At 53.0% G+C, this 17188-nt stretch overlaps 1 protein-coding gene across 3 annotated transcripts in view; it reads right to left on the reverse strand.

The window, feature by feature from the left end:
• The window catches only part of Myh14 (myosin heavy chain 14), a 64952-nt gene that overhangs the window by 31375 nt on the left and 16389 nt on the right, over positions 1-17188 (reverse strand). For all 3 annotated transcript variants that reach the window (XM_040736054.1, XM_040736055.1, XM_040736053.1), the window contains 10 exons: positions 16921-17013; positions 16645-16708; positions 15262-15360; positions 14288-14428; positions 7057-7152; positions 4872-4990; positions 2720-2872; positions 2461-2634; positions 1769-1942; positions 1377-1491 (listed from right to left, as the gene is read on the reverse strand). In XM_040736054.1, the coding sequence (XP_040591988.1) occupies positions 1377-1491; positions 1769-1942; positions 2461-2634; positions 2720-2872; positions 4872-4990; positions 7057-7152; positions 14288-14428; positions 15262-15360; positions 16645-16708; positions 16921-17013 (1228 nt within the window). The remainder of the gene's footprint in view (positions 1-1376; positions 1492-1768; positions 1943-2460; positions 2635-2719; positions 2873-4871; positions 4991-7056; positions 7153-14287; positions 14429-15261; positions 15361-16644; positions 16709-16920; positions 17014-17188) is intronic.

Genomic DNA, 17188 nt, shown 5'->3' on the forward strand with positions numbered 1-17188 from the left:
CTGGCGGGGAAGCCCCAGAGCTGAGTGTCCCTGCAGGTCCAGGGGTGACGATGGGAACAAGTCAAGTGAAGTGAACTGGTGGAGGCCCTGTGTTCTGGGGATGGGCAGATGGGGGAGGGGAGATGGCAGTGGTGGGAGCCGTGTGAAGAGGGGAGGGAGAAGGTGAGGGAGAGAGAGAAAGAGCATTAGCAAGCTGGCGGGGACCCAGATATGACCTGTTCAAGTCCTAGAACTCTCTTTGTAGACCAGGCTAGCTGGGAGCTCACAGAGATCCGCCTGCCTCTGCCTCCTGAGTGCTGGGATTAAAGGCGTGCACCACCACTGCCCTGTAGGAACTGTGCAGATTTTTAAAAATGATTTCTTTTTATATTTTTAATAATGATGTGTACATAAGTGCCTATGAGTTCAGGTGCCCGTAGAGCCCAGGCGTGCTGGATCTTCTGGGTTAGCGCGGCTGTGAGCCCCAGACGTGGGTGCTGGCAGCTGAGCCTGAGTCCCCTGCCAGAGTCTGCTCTTAACCACTGACAATTCCTCCAGCCCCAATACACAGTTTTTAGAAAGGTGGGAATGGTTCAACTTCTTCATTTTTTCTTTCTTTTTCCTTTTTTTTTTTGTGTGTGTGTGTTGCTTCTTTTTTGAGACAGGGTCTCTTTGTAGCCCTGGCTGTCCTAGAACTCATGATGCAGACCAGATTGGGCTCAAACCACAGAGATCCATTTGCCTCTGTTCCCCGAGTGCTGGGATTAAAGACTTGCACCACCATGCTTAGCTACAAATATCTATATAAAGTCAGCTTTACACATATTCAGGCTCTGCAACTCGTGATTGAACAACTAACTAAAAATATTCTAAGAAAAAGAGTCTACACTGAACACAGAACAGGCTTTTTCCTGCCGTAGTCTCTAGTAATAGTGTAACGGGCATTTACATATCATTTGCATTGTGTTAAATAAATACGATAAGGATGACTCAACCTATAGGGAGAGAGGGAAAAAAGTATATGGGAAGACATGTGTCGAATGTGGAAGCTATGGTATCTTATATAAGTCTTTAAGTGGCGCAATGTCCTGTGGGTCTCAAGACGACTGCCTTGTCTTTCTGATCTGATTGCATAGGAGACTATTACTAAAAGCAACTGTTGACACTATGTGTCTTCTTACCCTTGTGTAAGATGCTAATTTAAGATACTAACTCATCCATGCCTCCCTCCATCTACCTGCCAACCCACCTAAACATCTACTGACTTGCCCAGCCTCCTCATTCACCAACCATCCAATCCACCCACCCGCCGTCCCTGTCTCCCTGTCTAGGTGTTGTCCCTGGGGGTGGGAAGGAGCGCAGACTCTGGGGACAGACCCTGGGAAGGGCAACCTTACCATCCTTCCAGATCTCAGCTGTGAGACGATCTGTGCTCTGGTGAAGCAGGGCAGCCACACTGTCATTCAGCGGGTCCATGTTCTTCATCAGCCACTCATTGACTTTGTAATCAACCTAACAGAACCAGGCAGATGGCAGTGCTCGCCGTGGGCCGGACCCCTGCTCTCCTGTGTCCACCCTCTCTTCACCCCCTCCTGCAGTCTGTGCTTTTGCCCTCCATGACCACATTCTTTTATTCATTCTGCTCTGGCCACGCAGTCTGTTCTCACAAGGGCCACAAGCGTGAGACTCTGGAATTTGACAGGTGGCTGACTTGTGCTCTTTGTGTCCCCTGGGCCAAGTGAAGATCTCTGAGTCCTTGAGTGGGGTCCACAGCCAGCCTAGCCCTCACCTTGCCTGCGTAGTGCAGGATGCTGAAGTCTGCCTGATCCCGCAGGTGCCTGGGGCGCTGGAACTTGGGGTGACTGCCCTGCTCCTGGGCCACCTTCTCCACGAAAGACTTGTCTGTGGCCTTGGGGAACCAGCACTCCTCGTCCAGGAGGGCCAGGAGACCTGGAGGGTTGGCCTGACCAGCAAGTGGAGAAACAGAAGTCAGATTCCCCACGTGAGGCCACAGGCTGCTGCTAGCTGTCAGCGTAAGAAGTGGCTCGAGGTTGAGGGCCTTGGAGCAGGGGTGGCTCAACCTAGCATTGCCTAGCTCGCCTAGCATGTGCAAGGCGCTAGGTTCCATCACCAGCACCGAGCCACGCACTGACCCGATGTCTGGAGCCAGGAACTCAAGTGGGACTTGCAGGGTCCAGAGAACCAGCTGGTCACAGGGATGGGGCAGCTGGCGGGATATTTCCTCTTTGGGTCCGTGGAGGGCGCTGTGGCAGGCGGAGGAGGCGCATTCTCACAGGTGGGTGGGGCAGAGTGGGCGGGGTTGGGTAGTGGGTGGAGCCAAGCTTTCTGGGTCTGGCCAGTGGACAAGACTTAGCTTCAAGAGTCTGGGCGGTGGACAGAGTCCAATGGTATGGGTCTAGCGGTGGGCGGGACTGAGCACTGAGTGTCTGGGCTTCAGGCCCATGGGTGCTGGCCCCTCACCGGCCGCTCGATGAGGTCAATGCAAGGCTGCAAGTCCAAGCCAAAATCCAAGAAGGTCCAGGGGATGCCCTCTCGTTGGTACTCCTCCTGCTCCAGCACGAACATGGTGTGGTTGAACAGTTGCTGCAGCTTCTCATTTGTGTAGTTGATACACAGCTGCTCGAAGGAGTTCAGCTACAAGAGAATTGTGGGATAGGGCGGTGAGCAGGGACAGAGGCACGGGGACTAGAGACCGGGACTGCAAGGCAAAGGTGCACACCTGGAAGATCTCAAAGCCCGCCATGTCCAGGATGCCCAGGAAAGAGGCGCCCTGCCGTGGGCTTCTGTCCAGGGCGCGGTTGAGCCGCAGAACCAGCCAGCGGAAGAGGCGCTCGTAGGTAGCTTTGGCCAGAGCCTCCAGAGCGAAGTCAGCCTGCAGGGTAAGATGCATATCAAGGCCTAGCCCATGTGACACTGGGTGTGGATCAAGCAGGGCATCCCTGAACTTGTTCTTGAGTATAAACACCAAACAGGACCACACAAACAACACTCTGCCATTACTGAAATCCTAGTGCATCAGGCTCCCACCCTCCTCCACCTCTTAAATCAGTTTCTACAGCACAGTGTGAGCGCCACATCCAAGAGTTTACATTCAAATCCAGAGCAGCCACTCAGAGGCTGTGTGATCTCAAGCCTTTGAGTGAAACTCTCCACACCTCAGTCTCTAGTGTCGTCAGATGCTGCAGATGAGAGAGAAAGCCAGAGGGTCAGTGAGGGTCAGTGAGAGTCAGTGAGGGTCAGTGAGAGTCAGTGAGGGTCAGTGAGGGTCAGTGAGGGTCAGTGAGAGTCAGTGAGAGTCAGTGAGAGTCAGTGAGAGTCAGTGAGGGACAGTGAGAGTCAGTGAGGGTCATTGAGGGTCAGTGAGAGTCAGTGAGAGTCAGTGAGAGTCAGTGAGGGCCAGTGAGGGCCAGTGAGAGTCAGTGAGAGTAAGTGAGAGCCAGTGAGGGACAGTGAGAGTCAGTGAGAGTCAGTGAGGGCCAGTGAGGGCCAGTGAGAGTCAGTGAGGGTCATTGAGGGTCAGTGAGAGTCAGTGAGGGACAGTGAGAGCCAGTGAGGGTCAGTGAGAGTCAGTGAGAGTCAGTGAGAGTCAGTGAGGGTCATTGAGGGTCAGTGAGAGTCAGTGAGGGCCAGTGAGAGTCAGTGAGAGTCAGTGAGAGCCAGTGAGGGACAGTGAGAGTCAGTGAGAGCCAGTGAGGGCCAGTGAGAGTCAGTGAGGGTCATTGAGGGTCAGTGAGAGTCAGTGAGGGACAGTGAGAGTCAGTGAGGGTCAGTGAGAGTCAGTGAGAGTCAGTGAGGGACAGTGAGGGCCAGTGAGGGACAGTGAGGGCCAGTGAGGGACAGTGAGGGCCAGTGAGGGTCAGTGAGAGTCAGTGAGAGCCAGTGAGGGACAGTGAGAGTCAGTGAGGGCTAGTGAGGGTCAGTGAGAGTCAGTGAGAGTCAGTGAGGGTCAGTGAGAGTCAGTGAGGGTCAGTGAGGGCCAGTGAGAGTCAGTGAGAGTCAGTGAGAGCCAGCGAGGGACAGTGAGAGTCAGTGAGAGCCAGTGAGAGTCAGTGAGAGCCAGTGAGGGACAGTGAGAGTCAGTGAGAGTCAGTGAGAGTCAGTGAGAGCCAGTGAGAGTCAGTGAGAGTCAGTGAGGGTCAGTGAGAGTCAGTGAGAGTCAGTGAGGGCCAGTGAGAGTCAGTGAGAGTCAGTGAGAGTCAGTGAGAGTCAGTGAGGGTCAGTGAGAGTCAGTGAGAGTCAGTGAGGGACAGTGAGGGTCAGTGAGAGTCAGTGAGGGACAGTGAGAGTCAGTGAGAGTCAGTGAGAGTCAGTGAGGGACAGTAAGAGTCAGTGAGAGTCAGTGAGAGTCAGTGAGGGTCAGTGAGGGTCAGTGAGGGTCAGTGAGAGTCAGTGAGGGCCAGTGAGGGCTAGGACTGTTTCTGTTTCCACCTCCCCAGCTTTTTACATGGGTCTGGGGGCCAAAGTCAGGTCCTCATGCTCGGAAGGCAGGCATCTGCCGAGGGAGCCACCTCCTTGACCTGTGTTTTGATTACTGCTTTGTTTTCCAGGGCTGGTGACAGAGCAGAGCAGGCAAGCCTGCTGAGTGTTAGAGATGGAATAAGATGTTTACAGATCTAGTGAGGGCTCAGCAGGTAAAGGCGCCCATTGCCAAGCCTGATGACCCAAGTCCGATCCCCAGGACCCACATGGTGGAAGGACAGAGCCAACTTCTATTAGTTGTCCTTTGCTTTCAGGAGGGACTCTGTGTCATGCGCACCCCCCAGTAAATAAATACACAAATAAAGGTAGTAACAATAGTAATAACAAATTAAAAGCCCCAGAATCACAGACCACAGCCAGTTATTCCTGCTTCTGCTGGAATCCCCGACTACCTGCTCCTTGGTCTGTGCTTTCTGGACATAATCTCGGCCGACCTTGATGCGGGGTGTGAGGATAGCTCTGGAGAAGTCGGTCACCCCAAGTCCCAAGAGGCGGCAGAGCTTCTGGGCAGCTTAGGGAAAGAGGCGTGACAGGCTTTAGTACAGGAAAGGGGAGGGCTTGTGGGAGGGTCACCGCCCTGGCTGAGAAAGGAGACGAGGGTCTCCTTTCCTGGTGGCAGCATCTGGAGTGCCCCAAGCACTGAGTTGACAGGCCCGAGCCACCTGCCTGGAGCGATGCATACTTTCAATAAGAAAAGCTAGCATGACAAGAAGCTCAACTCTAAATGGGTGGATGTTTGTGGTGGAGCTTGGCAAGGCTGCGTGGAAGGAGTTTAAGCCCTGAACCAAGCCATTTCCAGGCCCACCAGCTTTGCTGACTGGATGCCTACTCTGTGTGCTCAGCTCCACAGAAGGAAGACGAGAAGCCTAGAAAGAAACTTGTTGAAAAGACACCAGAGTCAGGCATGGTGGCACACACTGCCATCCCAGTGTCTGATAGTTTGAGGCAGGAGGATCAGGATTCAAGGTCATCCTCAACTACAAAGAGAGCTGGGGCCAACATGAGATCCTGTCTGAACCCAATACTCCCAACCTCAGGGTTCTAGTTAGCAACACATAAAGCTACCTTCAAAGCTTAAGGGGAAAAAGCAGGTTTCAGAAAGACTTATAGCCAGGCATGGTGGCGCACACCTTTAATCCCAGCACTTGAGGCAGAGGCAGGCGGATCTCTGTGAGTTCAAGGCCAGCCTGGTCTACAGAGTGAGATCCAGGACATCCGGGACCAATACACAGAGAAACCCTGTCTCGACATCCCTCCTCTCTACCCCATCAAAAAAGTTTGTAATGTCTGCCCTCAATTAAGACAAGCAAACAGGTGTACCAGGCCAGGCAGTGCCAGGTTGGTGAATGGCGCCCCCGGTGGTCACAGTGGGCACTGCAGGGGTGGGTGAGTGGGGAGCAGTGCTCCAGTTCCCCAGATTTTCCGAGCTGTGCAGAGTTTGAGAGTGAGCTGGAGGGTTTTGTAACCAGGACAGAGAGGTTCGGGAATCCAGAGGGAGCCAGCCAACTCTATTTCTGTCTAGACCTCCAGCTACACAAGCACAGGGTAGGGAAACCCCAGGGGAAACACCCTAGGGTGCAGACATCTCAGGGGTCTGACTGTGGGCAGTTTTCTCTCCTTCCTTGACAACCAAATCCCAGCACCTGGGAGAGTGGCTGCGAGTTCGAGGTCAGCCTGGGCTACAGTTACGTTCTGTCTCATGAACATAAAACAACAAAGCCGGGTGGGTGTGACGGTGCTTGCCTTTAGTATCAACACTCAGGAGGCAGATGTAGGTGGATTTCTGTAGTTCAAGGCCAGCCTACATTTTAAAAGACTGCACAGAGGACAGGAGGAGTAGGGAAGGGCACCCCTGCCACACCCCTTTCCTGTACCCCAAGGAGCTGCTCCTAGCTCACAGATGGTGCCACTCCCAGGATGACCTGAAATGGACAGGTCATTTGAGCACTCAGTTTCCCTGTCTACCCAAGGGCTCAAAAACAACAGCTGCTTCAGCTGCGTGAGGTGGGATGGGCCTGCCATCCCAGCATCTAAGAGGATGCTCCCTGGGAGGTGGCGGCGCACACCTCTGACCCCAGCACTCGGGATGGGCAGAGGCGGATCTCTGTGAGTTCCAGGACAGCCTGGTCTACAGAGTGGGTGCCACGACAGCCAGGGCCACACAGAGAAACCCTGTCAAAAAGAAAAAAGGAAAAGGAAAAGGTGGACACAAGAGGATCAGGAGGTCGAGGCCGCCCTGGGCTGTATGACCCAGTCCCAGAACACGAACAGGAGGCAGGGGAGAAAACTGGTGACTTTCATTGTTTAACAAAAACAAGGAGAAGGATAGGAGCCTGGGTGTGGAGGCACAGGCCTGCAGCCTGGCGCAGGGCATACTCGGGCACCGGTGGGGACTCTGGTAATTTCCTGTGGTGGCTGGGTTGTCACCAGTGGGGCCGTTTAAAGTGCAGGAAGCCTGGCCACGCTCCGGGCAAGGCCTCTGCAAAGTGCTGGAGTCAGAGGCACCCTGGGTAAACAGCAAAGGTTGGAGGGACAGTCTGGCAAGCAGCATGCAGGGGACATCAGTCCGGGTCATACCTGTGTTGTCGGGCATGGTGGCTTGGTCTGTGTTACGCTCTTTCTTCAGGACAATGTTGCCAAACTGGAGGACAGCCGAGACCATACGCAGCATGGCTGTGGGGCAAAGTGGGAAGTCATACGGAGCTGGGGACTGACTCAGTCTTAATCATGCTGCAGGAACCCCCAAAGATGTGTTCAGTACCCCAGATCTGAAAGTCATCTGTGACCTCAACTGGGCTTTAAAAAATGGCTCAGAGGTTAAAGCACGGGCTGCTCTTCCAGTTCAATTCCCAGCAACCACATGGAGGCTCACAACCGTCTATAATGAGATCTGGTGCCCTCTTCTGGCCTACAGGCAGACATGCAGGCAGAACACTGCATACATAATAAAGAAATCTTTAAACAAACAACGGAGTCAATACACCCAGCTTTCTGTGTTCAAGCTTTGCTTTGTCCTGTATACAGGATTCTAAATGAGCTAGGTGTTGGGTTGGGGAGATCACGCAGTCAGCAAAGCACTCTGTGCAAGCTTGAGGGCCTGAATTTGACTCCTCAGCACCCACATAAAAAGTTGGGTGCAGTGGTGCACATCTGTAACCCCAGTACTAAGGAGACAGAGGCAGAAGGACCCTTGAGGCTCAGCGGCCAGCCTGCCTAGCCAAATTGTCAAGCTCCAGGTTCAGTGAATGAACCGGTTTCAAAACTGAAGTCATTTGGCTTGGCAGCAAGCCCCTTTACCCAGGGAGCAATCTTGCCAGCTCCATGCCCAACTCTTTACATCAGTATTAGGGATTAGAACTCAGGTCCTCATGCTTGGCAGCAGGCGCTCTTCCAACTAAGCCATCTCCCCAGCCCCATTGCTGATTCTGATACAGAGCTTGTGACCAAGGGTATTAAAGTCACTGCCACAGTGAAGCGAGTTTCACAGTTGTTTCCCTAGCTGGTCACAAAGCTACAGAGCGTTTTACATGGCTGCTCTTCCAAAGGGCCTAAGCTCTGTTTCAAGTACCTATAGAACTGAGCCAAACCAGCAGCGGGGACTGCCTCCACGTCCCCTGTGTTGGCACAAGAAGACTGCTCCATGCCTGGTTTGTCGGTTCTGGGTGATAAGAGTCCAGGACTTCATGCATGACAGGCTCTACCAGCTGGGCCCCAGTCCCAGCTCCTCCCTCCCTGGTTTTTTTGTAAGGTGTCCAGCCACAGACTTCAGAGACCTCTGACCACAATAAGATTTGGGGTTACAAACAGATCTAGAAAGAAAGTGAATTTGATTTTGCAAATGCCTTAAACCAGTGTGATGTTTTTTCCAGGTGCTTGGAGACCCGGGGTTGTGCTGCCCCCTGGAGGACACCTGGGGCACTGTGGAGGAACAGCCCAGCCTGTGACTCAGGGTATCAGCAGCTGTGAGTAACTTATCACCACGATCACACAAGTGTTTTGCATGGGGGGGGGACAGCCACTGTGTGACCTTGGGGAACTGTTGCTGATCTCCCCTTTTTGTTGTCGTTGTTAATTCCCTTTATTTCTTCTGGGTGTTTTGCCGGCATGTATCTGTGTGTCACGGGCACCGTGCCCACAGGGGACAGAAGATGGTGTCATATCCCCTGGACCTGGAGTTCCAGATGCACAGAGCTATCATATGAGCGCTGGGAGTCAAACCTGGGCCCATGCTCTAACCACGGAGCCATCTCTCAGTCCCAGCTGCTGGTGTGGCTCAATTCTATCAAAACTTGGTCATCCTTCTGAGACATTCTGCCGTCTGAGGGCAATGACGGGCTGGAGCTGTTTGTGTCAGTTGTCTCCATGGTAACATTAAGGATCAAAACAGCGTGCACCCCCCCAGAGCTGTTTAGTTTCCAATGTTTACCCAAGCAACCAACATGGAGTATTTTCTCTTCTCCTGCACCACATCCATCCCAAGCACCTGACCTTCAAAAACAGCTCCAGGAGGCGGGCCCTCACACTTATGATCCCAATCTGACAGGTGGGGAAACTGAGGCATTGATTCACAAACTCAGAATCACTCGATCCATGGGGCTGTGCAAGTTTCCTGTCCATCATACAGTAAGCTGGAATGCAGATAAGTACCTACACACAGAACACCAAAAGAAACTGGGGTCACTCACACACACACTCACACACACACACACACACGTGCACACGCACACACACGCGCACACACGCACACATGCACACGCACGCACACGCGCACACACACACACACTGTGACGGCACGTGCTTGGAAAGTAGGGGCAGGAAGATCAGGAGTTCAGAGCCAGACTCTGTCTCAACAACAACAAGCCATCCGAGGTTGACGAGACAGCTCAGCTGGCGAAGGCTCTTGCCACCAAGCCTGATTACCTGAGTTCAGTTCCCAGGCCCCACAATGTGGAAGGCAAGAATCAGCTTCACAAAGGAGTCCCCTGACCTCCAAGCACACACACAAGCAAGCACTAAGTAAATAAATGTGAAAAAGGATAAAGCAAAACAAAATAGCAAATATTTAAACAGAAGCCCAGTGTTGAAAGATAGGATTTGCCGGATGGAGGCTGGAGAGATGGCTCAGTGGTTAAGAGCACTGGCTGCCACCCTTACGGAGGACCTGGGTTCAAATCTCACCACCCACAAGGTAACTAAGTTTCAGGGAATCCAACACCCTCTTCTGGCATCCTTGTTGCACAGGTATACATGTAGGCAAAACACCTATACACACAAATAAATACATCTAAGATTAAAAATAATTGTTCAGTGTCCATGGGGGCCTCAGTTTCCCCAGTTGGACAGTATGAAAGGACTGGACTCACTGGCCCCTTGCTGAACCCTCTCAGAGTGGAAGGTGGTGAGGGCTAGGGCACAAATATAGGAAATTCGGGAATGCTGAGAGTTTCGCAGCTGGCACAGCCATTTCACAACAAGTCCTAGGTCCCAGAGCTGAGGCCTGGCGTGTGGGAGAGCCAAGAGCCACAGCCAGAAGTCGTCCCTGCTGAGTCAGCACTGGGAAACCCTGTGCTAAGCAGCTCCCCACTGTGTGAAGGACTCTCAGGAGAGGTAAAACAGGGGGGGTGCTGCTGGGACCAGGCGGGGCAGGGTTAGACACCAGTCTCAGCTCATCTGGGGGTGACAGCCAGGTCTGCAGGAAGGAAAAGGGGCCCCAGTGTCCCCATCTGTGACATAAAAACAGTTGTGATTCTTTGGGACTGCCCCATCCAACGTGGTATAAATAAACAAAACAGAACAATTTACAATCCAGTGTGTGCCTACTCTGACCCTGTGACACATACTCAGGGGACGGCCTCACGATCAGGACTCCAGGGACCTTTTCTAAATGAAATTTGGCTGGGTGTGGTGGCTCATATCTATGGTTCGGAAAGCTGGGCGTCTGTGGCAGGGTGACTGCCATGAGTCTTGCTCACAGAGACGACCAGGCTCCCGCGGCTGCTAACGGTTGCTCAGTTTCGCTGCGCCCAGCATTTCCAGTACCCGAGGCCGGCAGGGAGCGGTGCACAGAGGCCCTGTCCCAATGAGTGTCAAATGCTGCCTGCCCCGGGCGCCCTAAGGTGGCATGCACATCCACTCTGTTGTTCCTTTCTGAAGGGAGGTGGAACCTTCTGTCCCTATGCAAAGATGGTAGGCTCTACTCCATACAAATGGAAGGAAAGGAGACCGCCTGCCACTCCTACCAAGGTATACAAACTTCCCAGAGGGATGGAGGGCATGCAGGTTCAGAGCTGGGGAGTGAGGAACTGGCGCCACCTTGTGGGTGGTAGTGACATGGCTCCTCACAGCTAAAACCAACCAAGACAGACTGTCGCGGTGAGGGTCTGGGGACGTGGCACAGGGGCGGTGCGCTAGAACAGCATTCAACTCCCAGCACTAAAATAAGTCAGTGGGTTATGTTGTATGTGTCTGGGAGGAGAGTGGGACTCCAGAGCCAGGCTCTAGGGTCTCAGGATGATGACGGCCACACTGTGGTCCCCTCTCTGGAAGGTGTAAGTGTACCTTACAGTGGTGATCCAAAATCAGGCTGTAAGCACATCTAAACTATGAAAATTTAGTGTGCAAAATGGAACACTCCCATCTGCCATTGGCCCTTCCACACAGCAAGCAGGAGGGTCACAAGGGCCATCTGGTATCAAGAGGCCGGGCTGACCACGACCAGGTTCTGAACTTGTTTGCTGGTGGCCAGGTGTGGGAGAGTAGCAGTCGTGGGAATTACAAACCATGGTAGGAAACCTGGCTGTGGGTGTGGACACACAATCGAGTACTCACACTCCAGACTGTCTGCAGCCAACAGGAGTTCCTGGGGAGAATCAGACTGTGGGGTGGGGTCCAGCTGATCCACACACGGGATGGGGGTGGGGGTTAGCTCTGTGAGATCCCAGTCCATCCAAAAGGAAGACACTGCAGTCCAGCTGGGGAAGGGGCCAGGTGCCTGCTGTCACAACACTTTGCAGGCTGAGACGTGAGAATGGCAATGAGCTCGAGGCCTGCCTTATCTACATAGTGAAACCCTGGCCAGTATGAGTCACAGTAAAGTGAGTTCCTAGACATCCTGGGCCACAGCAGGAGACTCTGTCTGAACCAAGCAAACCAAATGATGATGATGATGATGATGATGATGATATTATTATTACTAAAACAGGTTGTAAATGTAGTTCAGTTGGCAGGTTGCCTGACGAGCATGTATGAGGTCCCATGTTCTATCCCTAGCAGCGCATAAACCAGGTCATGCTGGTGCACACCTGTCACTCCAGCACTCAGGAGGGAGAGGCAGGAGAACTAGGAGTTTAAATCATCCTTGGCTACACACGGAATTTGTGGGCAGCCTGGGTTACTTGAGACCCTGTCTCAGTTTCTGATATAGTTTGCTTTCTGTTGGTTGCTGTGATAAAACTCTCTGACCAAAGCCAGGCAGTGGTGGCCTGTGCCTTTAATCCCAGCACTCAGGAGGCAGAGGCAGGCAGATCTCTGTGAGGCCAGCCTGGTCTACAGAGCGAGTTCCAGGGCAGCCAGGGCTACACAGAGAAACCCCATCTTGAAAAACCAAAGGGGGAAAAACCGTCTGACGAAAAGCAACATAGGGCAGAGAGGTTCACTTGGCTCACTCTTCCACGCCGTATTTCATGACTGAGGGAAGCGAAGGCAGGGACTCAAGCAGGAAATAAAGCAGAACCCATGAACAAGGCTGCTTACTGCCGCTCTGCAGCTGATGCCCCGCCTGCTTCTTACCTAGCTCATGACACTGGCCTAGGAGTGGCCCCACCCACAGCGGCCCTGGCCCTCCACTGTCAATCAAGACAAGCCCCTGCAGACATGTCCACAGGCCTGTGTGGTCACACAGCTGAGGTCCCTCTTCCCAGGTGGGTGAAGGTTGTGTCAATGTGACAACAAAACTAACCAAGAGACTCCATCCCTTGTCAACCTGACACACATCACTGTTAAACCACAACTTTTCCTTTTCTGTTTGTCCCCAAGGGCTCTTCTTATATCACAATAGAAAACACCAAATGAGCTTCAAAGAGGACCCACCTCACCCTGGGGAAGCTTTAATCTCTCAAACGGCCACCTTTCCCTGCCCCGGGGCCTTTGCACAGACCATCCCAGCCACAGAGCTCTTTCTGATGCTGCTGCCAGTGCTCACCCCTCACCTCGAGCCTCTGTCCAAGCACCCTTTCTGACCACATGTGGGGAGCTGTATCCCAACGCCCACCCCATGGTTCCCTGCTCTGTGTCCCTCCAGACTCTGGCCAGCTTCTAGTAGATCCTGTCATTTAAATGGCTGACTGGTCTCACTTCCTTTGTCTCCCCGAGGTGAGGAGGGGATGGATATCTGCCCACTCCTCCTCTGGAGAGCTCCAGCCCTTCATATGCAGCAGACACTCAGTAACCTCTTAAACAGCCTGGGCGGTGAATCAGTCCAAACGCCATGAACACGAAGAGATGCCTCAGTCCATAAGTGTGCTTACCACGTGTGACTGATGGCTGAATCCAATCCCCAGAACCAACGGTGGCAGGAGAACTGGTACTTACACACACACACACACACACACACACACACATTCACACACAAAATTCACACAACTCACAGGCACACTCACACACACACAACAGACACCCTCACACGCACTCATAATAAATACGGGTGGTGGTATGGCTCAGCTGGTAAGCTTGCTGCCAAGTCTGATGACCTGAGTTGACTTACGTCCCTTGGACCCACATAATAGAGAAACCTGACTCCCTCAAACTGTCCTGATTCTCACATACATGCTGTGCCATGTGTGTGTCCATACACTGCCTACACATAAATACACTGACTGCTCTTCCAGGGGTTTTGAGTTCAATTCTCAGCAACCACATGGTGGCTCACAACCATCTATAATGTGATTTGGTGCCCTCTTCTGGCATGCAGGAATACTTGGAGACAGAAAGTTGTACACATAATAAATAAATCTTAAAAAAACAACTTTAAAAATTTAATAAAAAGTTATAGCCCTCGCTGGCCTGGCATTTGCTATGTAGACTAGGCTGCCCTCGAATTCAAGATCCACCTTCCTCTGCCAGGATTAAAGATGCACACTAGCACACTTAGTTGTAATACATTTTAAAAAAATAATAAATAAAATGAAACTTTAAAACCAATCGACAAAAATCTCTGAGATCAAGGTAAGTGGATCAGCTAAGAAACACCAAGGTTGACCTCTGGCCTCCATACACACAACATGCCGGTGCACACACACATGCTCATGCACACACAGCTGCACACACACATGCCGGTGCACACACACATGCCGGTGCACACACATGCTCATGCACACACAGCTGCACACACACATGCCGGTGCACACACACATGCCGGTGCACACACATGCCGGTGCACACACACATGCTCATGCACACACAGCTGCACACACACATGCCGGTGCACACACACATGCCGGTGCACACACACGCTGGTGCACACACACATGCTCATGCACACACAGCTGCACACACACATGCCGGTGCACACACATGCCGGTGCACACACACATGCCGGTGCACACACACATGCCGGTGCACACACACATGCTCATGCACACACAGCTGCACACACACATGCTCATGCACACACAGGGCACACCATGTCTGCATAACATGTCCATTTACACACTCTGAATATGTTCACGCACACAAAAATAAATAAACAAACAGATGCTTGAACACAGTCAAAATAGTAGTGGCTGTGTCCCAGAAGCTCAGGCCCGCTCACCTGTGATCTCATCTGGGGGGAAGCCCAGCACACGCAGGGACTCCAGCGTCTCCTGGAACAGCTCCCTCTCCTGGCCAGGGAAGGACGAGGGCCCATTGGTCAGGAAGCGGTAATTGGAACAGGGCTCCAGAAGGAGATCAGCTGTAGGGAGAGGACAGAGATCAGGTGGGGGCGAACGCGCTGGGCTCATGTGAACCATGACAGGACCTGAGCATCTGCACGGGAGTGATGGACGAGCCCGGGGCTGGCAGGCTTCAGAAGGTTCACAGAGCAACAGACTCCCTTTTGGCTCTCCCAGTCTCCAGTCTGGTGACCAAGATGGCAGGGACAGCACCTGGGGACACACGTGCTGCTAAAGGCACAGAGTGGGAGCCAAGGTGTCAGAGGAACAATGCAGGGAACAGGGAGCCAGGAGGGAGAAAAAGTCTGAGGAGCTACAAAGTCAGACATGGTAGTTTGCCTGTCATTCCAGCACTTAGGAGGGGATTGCTGTGACGCCGGACTAGCCTGGGCTACACAGCAAGGTCTTTCTCAAAAAGGAGACAGGAGAGCACACTTCCAGCTGCAAGGATAGCATCAGGCACTTGGTGCTGGCAGCAGCCACACAGAAGGCAGCTTGCCGGCACAACAGCACGCAGTAGGCTCAACTGGGAGCACGGAGTTGCCAGAGGCCACAGCAAGGCAGAGTCGCCACAGGGCCACGAGGAACAGCGGTGCAGAAATGGAGCAGAGATTCGACAGGCAGGAGCAAGAGCCCGGAGGCAGCTGGGGGGGGCGGGGCTGGAGGCCAGCAGAATCCTCTCCAGGAGCCCGGCGCTGCCCAGCGCCAGTCAGTCCCCACACACCACAGGGCCGGCGAGACGACGCAGTGACTCTGCTCTTAGGACGGGGCTCCCGCTGAGAGAGCGGAGGAGGGAGACCTTAGGTGTCCCCCATTCTCCCGGGCAAAGCAGGCTGGGAAGAGTGACACTGACCTTTTAGCTGCTCCCCAGCGCCCCCTAGGAGCTGATAGAAGATATGGAAGCTGCATTCGTCCTTGGCCTGTCTGATGGCCCGGGACTTCTCCAGTAGATCTGGGAAGGAAGGCAAGTCAAGGAGCAAATAGGCTGCCTGCGGTCTCAGTATTTGGAATGCAGAGGCAGAAGGATTGTCCTGAGTTCCAGATCGGCCTGGACTACATCGTGAGTTCCAGACCAACATGACTAATTAATTAATTAAAATAAAAATAATATGGCAGGACGGGTCAGTGGTTAAGAACACAAGCTAGTCAGGTGATGCACGACTTTAATCCCAGCACTCAGGAGGAAAGACAAGCAAGATCTCTGTGAGTTCAGGACCAGCCTGTCCTACAGAAGGAGTTCCAGGACAGGCAGGGTAGTTACCCAGAGAAACAGTCTCAGAAAAAAGAAAGAAAGAAAAACCTAAAACAAAACAAAACAAACAAACAACAACAAAAACCACAGGCTGTTATTTTTGTTTTGTTTGTTTTTTCAGTTTTTCAAGACATGGTTTCTCTGTGTAGACTTGGCTGTCCTGGAACTCACTCACTGTGTAGACCAGGCTGGTCTCAAACTCACAGTACTAAGATTAAAGGTGTGCGCCATTACCACCCGGCTCACAGGCTGTAACTCGGTTCAGGAAATCAAATGCCCTTTTCTGGTCCCTGACAGCACCAGGGACATGGTAAACAGACATATATACAGGCAAAAACACCCACACATACAAAATAACAGAATAAAACAGATTTAAATCAATGGGAGACTACAATATGGTTCAATGGGTAAAGGTGCTTGCCACCAAGCCTGAAGATCTGAGTTCAATTCCCAGGACCCACGTGGAGAGCCTTCTCTTTGGCCCTCAGCCCCTCATTTTGTTTGGTTTCCGGGATGACAGGCATGCCCTACTGTGCCCTGCTTCAATGTGGTTCCAGGAGCGGGGGTCTGAGACTCACAAGCAGCAGAGCTGACCCTAGAACAGCGCTGAGCCCTGAGGCTCTCTCTGCCTAGCTTTCCTTGGACTCTTCCCTGAGAGTGCCCCACCGCGCTGTTTAGACAGTCAGGCGCATCATACACAATTCCCGTGAGAGAATACTCTGGATGCTCACCCAGCTCTCTTAGTCCCCTCTCCGGTCTCTCCCTGGACTCATGTGCTCTCCACTCCCTTAAAGCACAGTCAGGGATCTGACCACAGGCTGGAGGGACATCAGAAATGCATGAGTGTGGAGGTCTAGACCCAGCACACGTTCACGAGGCTGCCTGGCTCCCAGCTGCGAATCACCATGGGGTCTCTCGAAGGACTACCCAGGGGCGTCTTTTCCGGCTGCTACCCCATGCCTCCCAGGATCCCTCGAAGGATACACGTCTCAATATTCGCGCCCACAATGTAGCCAGCAACATCAAAGTTGATGCGGATGAATTTGCCCTGGAGCAAAAGTGGTGCAGGGTTTAAGATCTCCCTCAATCCATACCTCCTCCCTCCAGCTAAAGCTCACGCCAGCAGTGAGTCCCAGGCCGCAGACCTTCTCTCTCAGACCCCAGGAATCTAGGCCCCTGCTCCTCCCTCCACTCTTCTACCTTACCCCCAAATCGGACCCCGGTCTCCCAGATTGCCAGATGCACAGTCCCCTTACTCACAAATCGAGAAGAGTTGTCGTTCTTCACCGTCTTGGCATTGCCAAAAGCCTCCAGGATGGGGTTGGCTTGAAGAAGCTGCCGCTCTAGCTCCCCCTGCAGGGCATGGCAGACGGTGCATCAGTGAAAAAGCGGGAGGTGCCCTCTCATGGGCCAGAGCTTCAGGCTGGCCTTCTCTGACTGGGGCCTGGGGGGAGGGGGGGCAGAAGGGTCCTGCCTGCCATGTGTGTGGTGGGGAGTAGAGATTTGATGAGTGGAAGTGAACCAACCA

The sequence above is a fragment of the Mesocricetus auratus genome, unplaced genomic scaffold (genome assembly GCF_017639785.1).
Source record: "Mesocricetus auratus isolate SY011 unplaced genomic scaffold, BCM_Maur_2.0 Super-Scaffold_100054, whole genome shotgun sequence".
In the NCBI taxonomy this organism is placed as follows: Eukaryota; Metazoa; Chordata; class Mammalia; order Rodentia; family Cricetidae; genus Mesocricetus; species Mesocricetus auratus.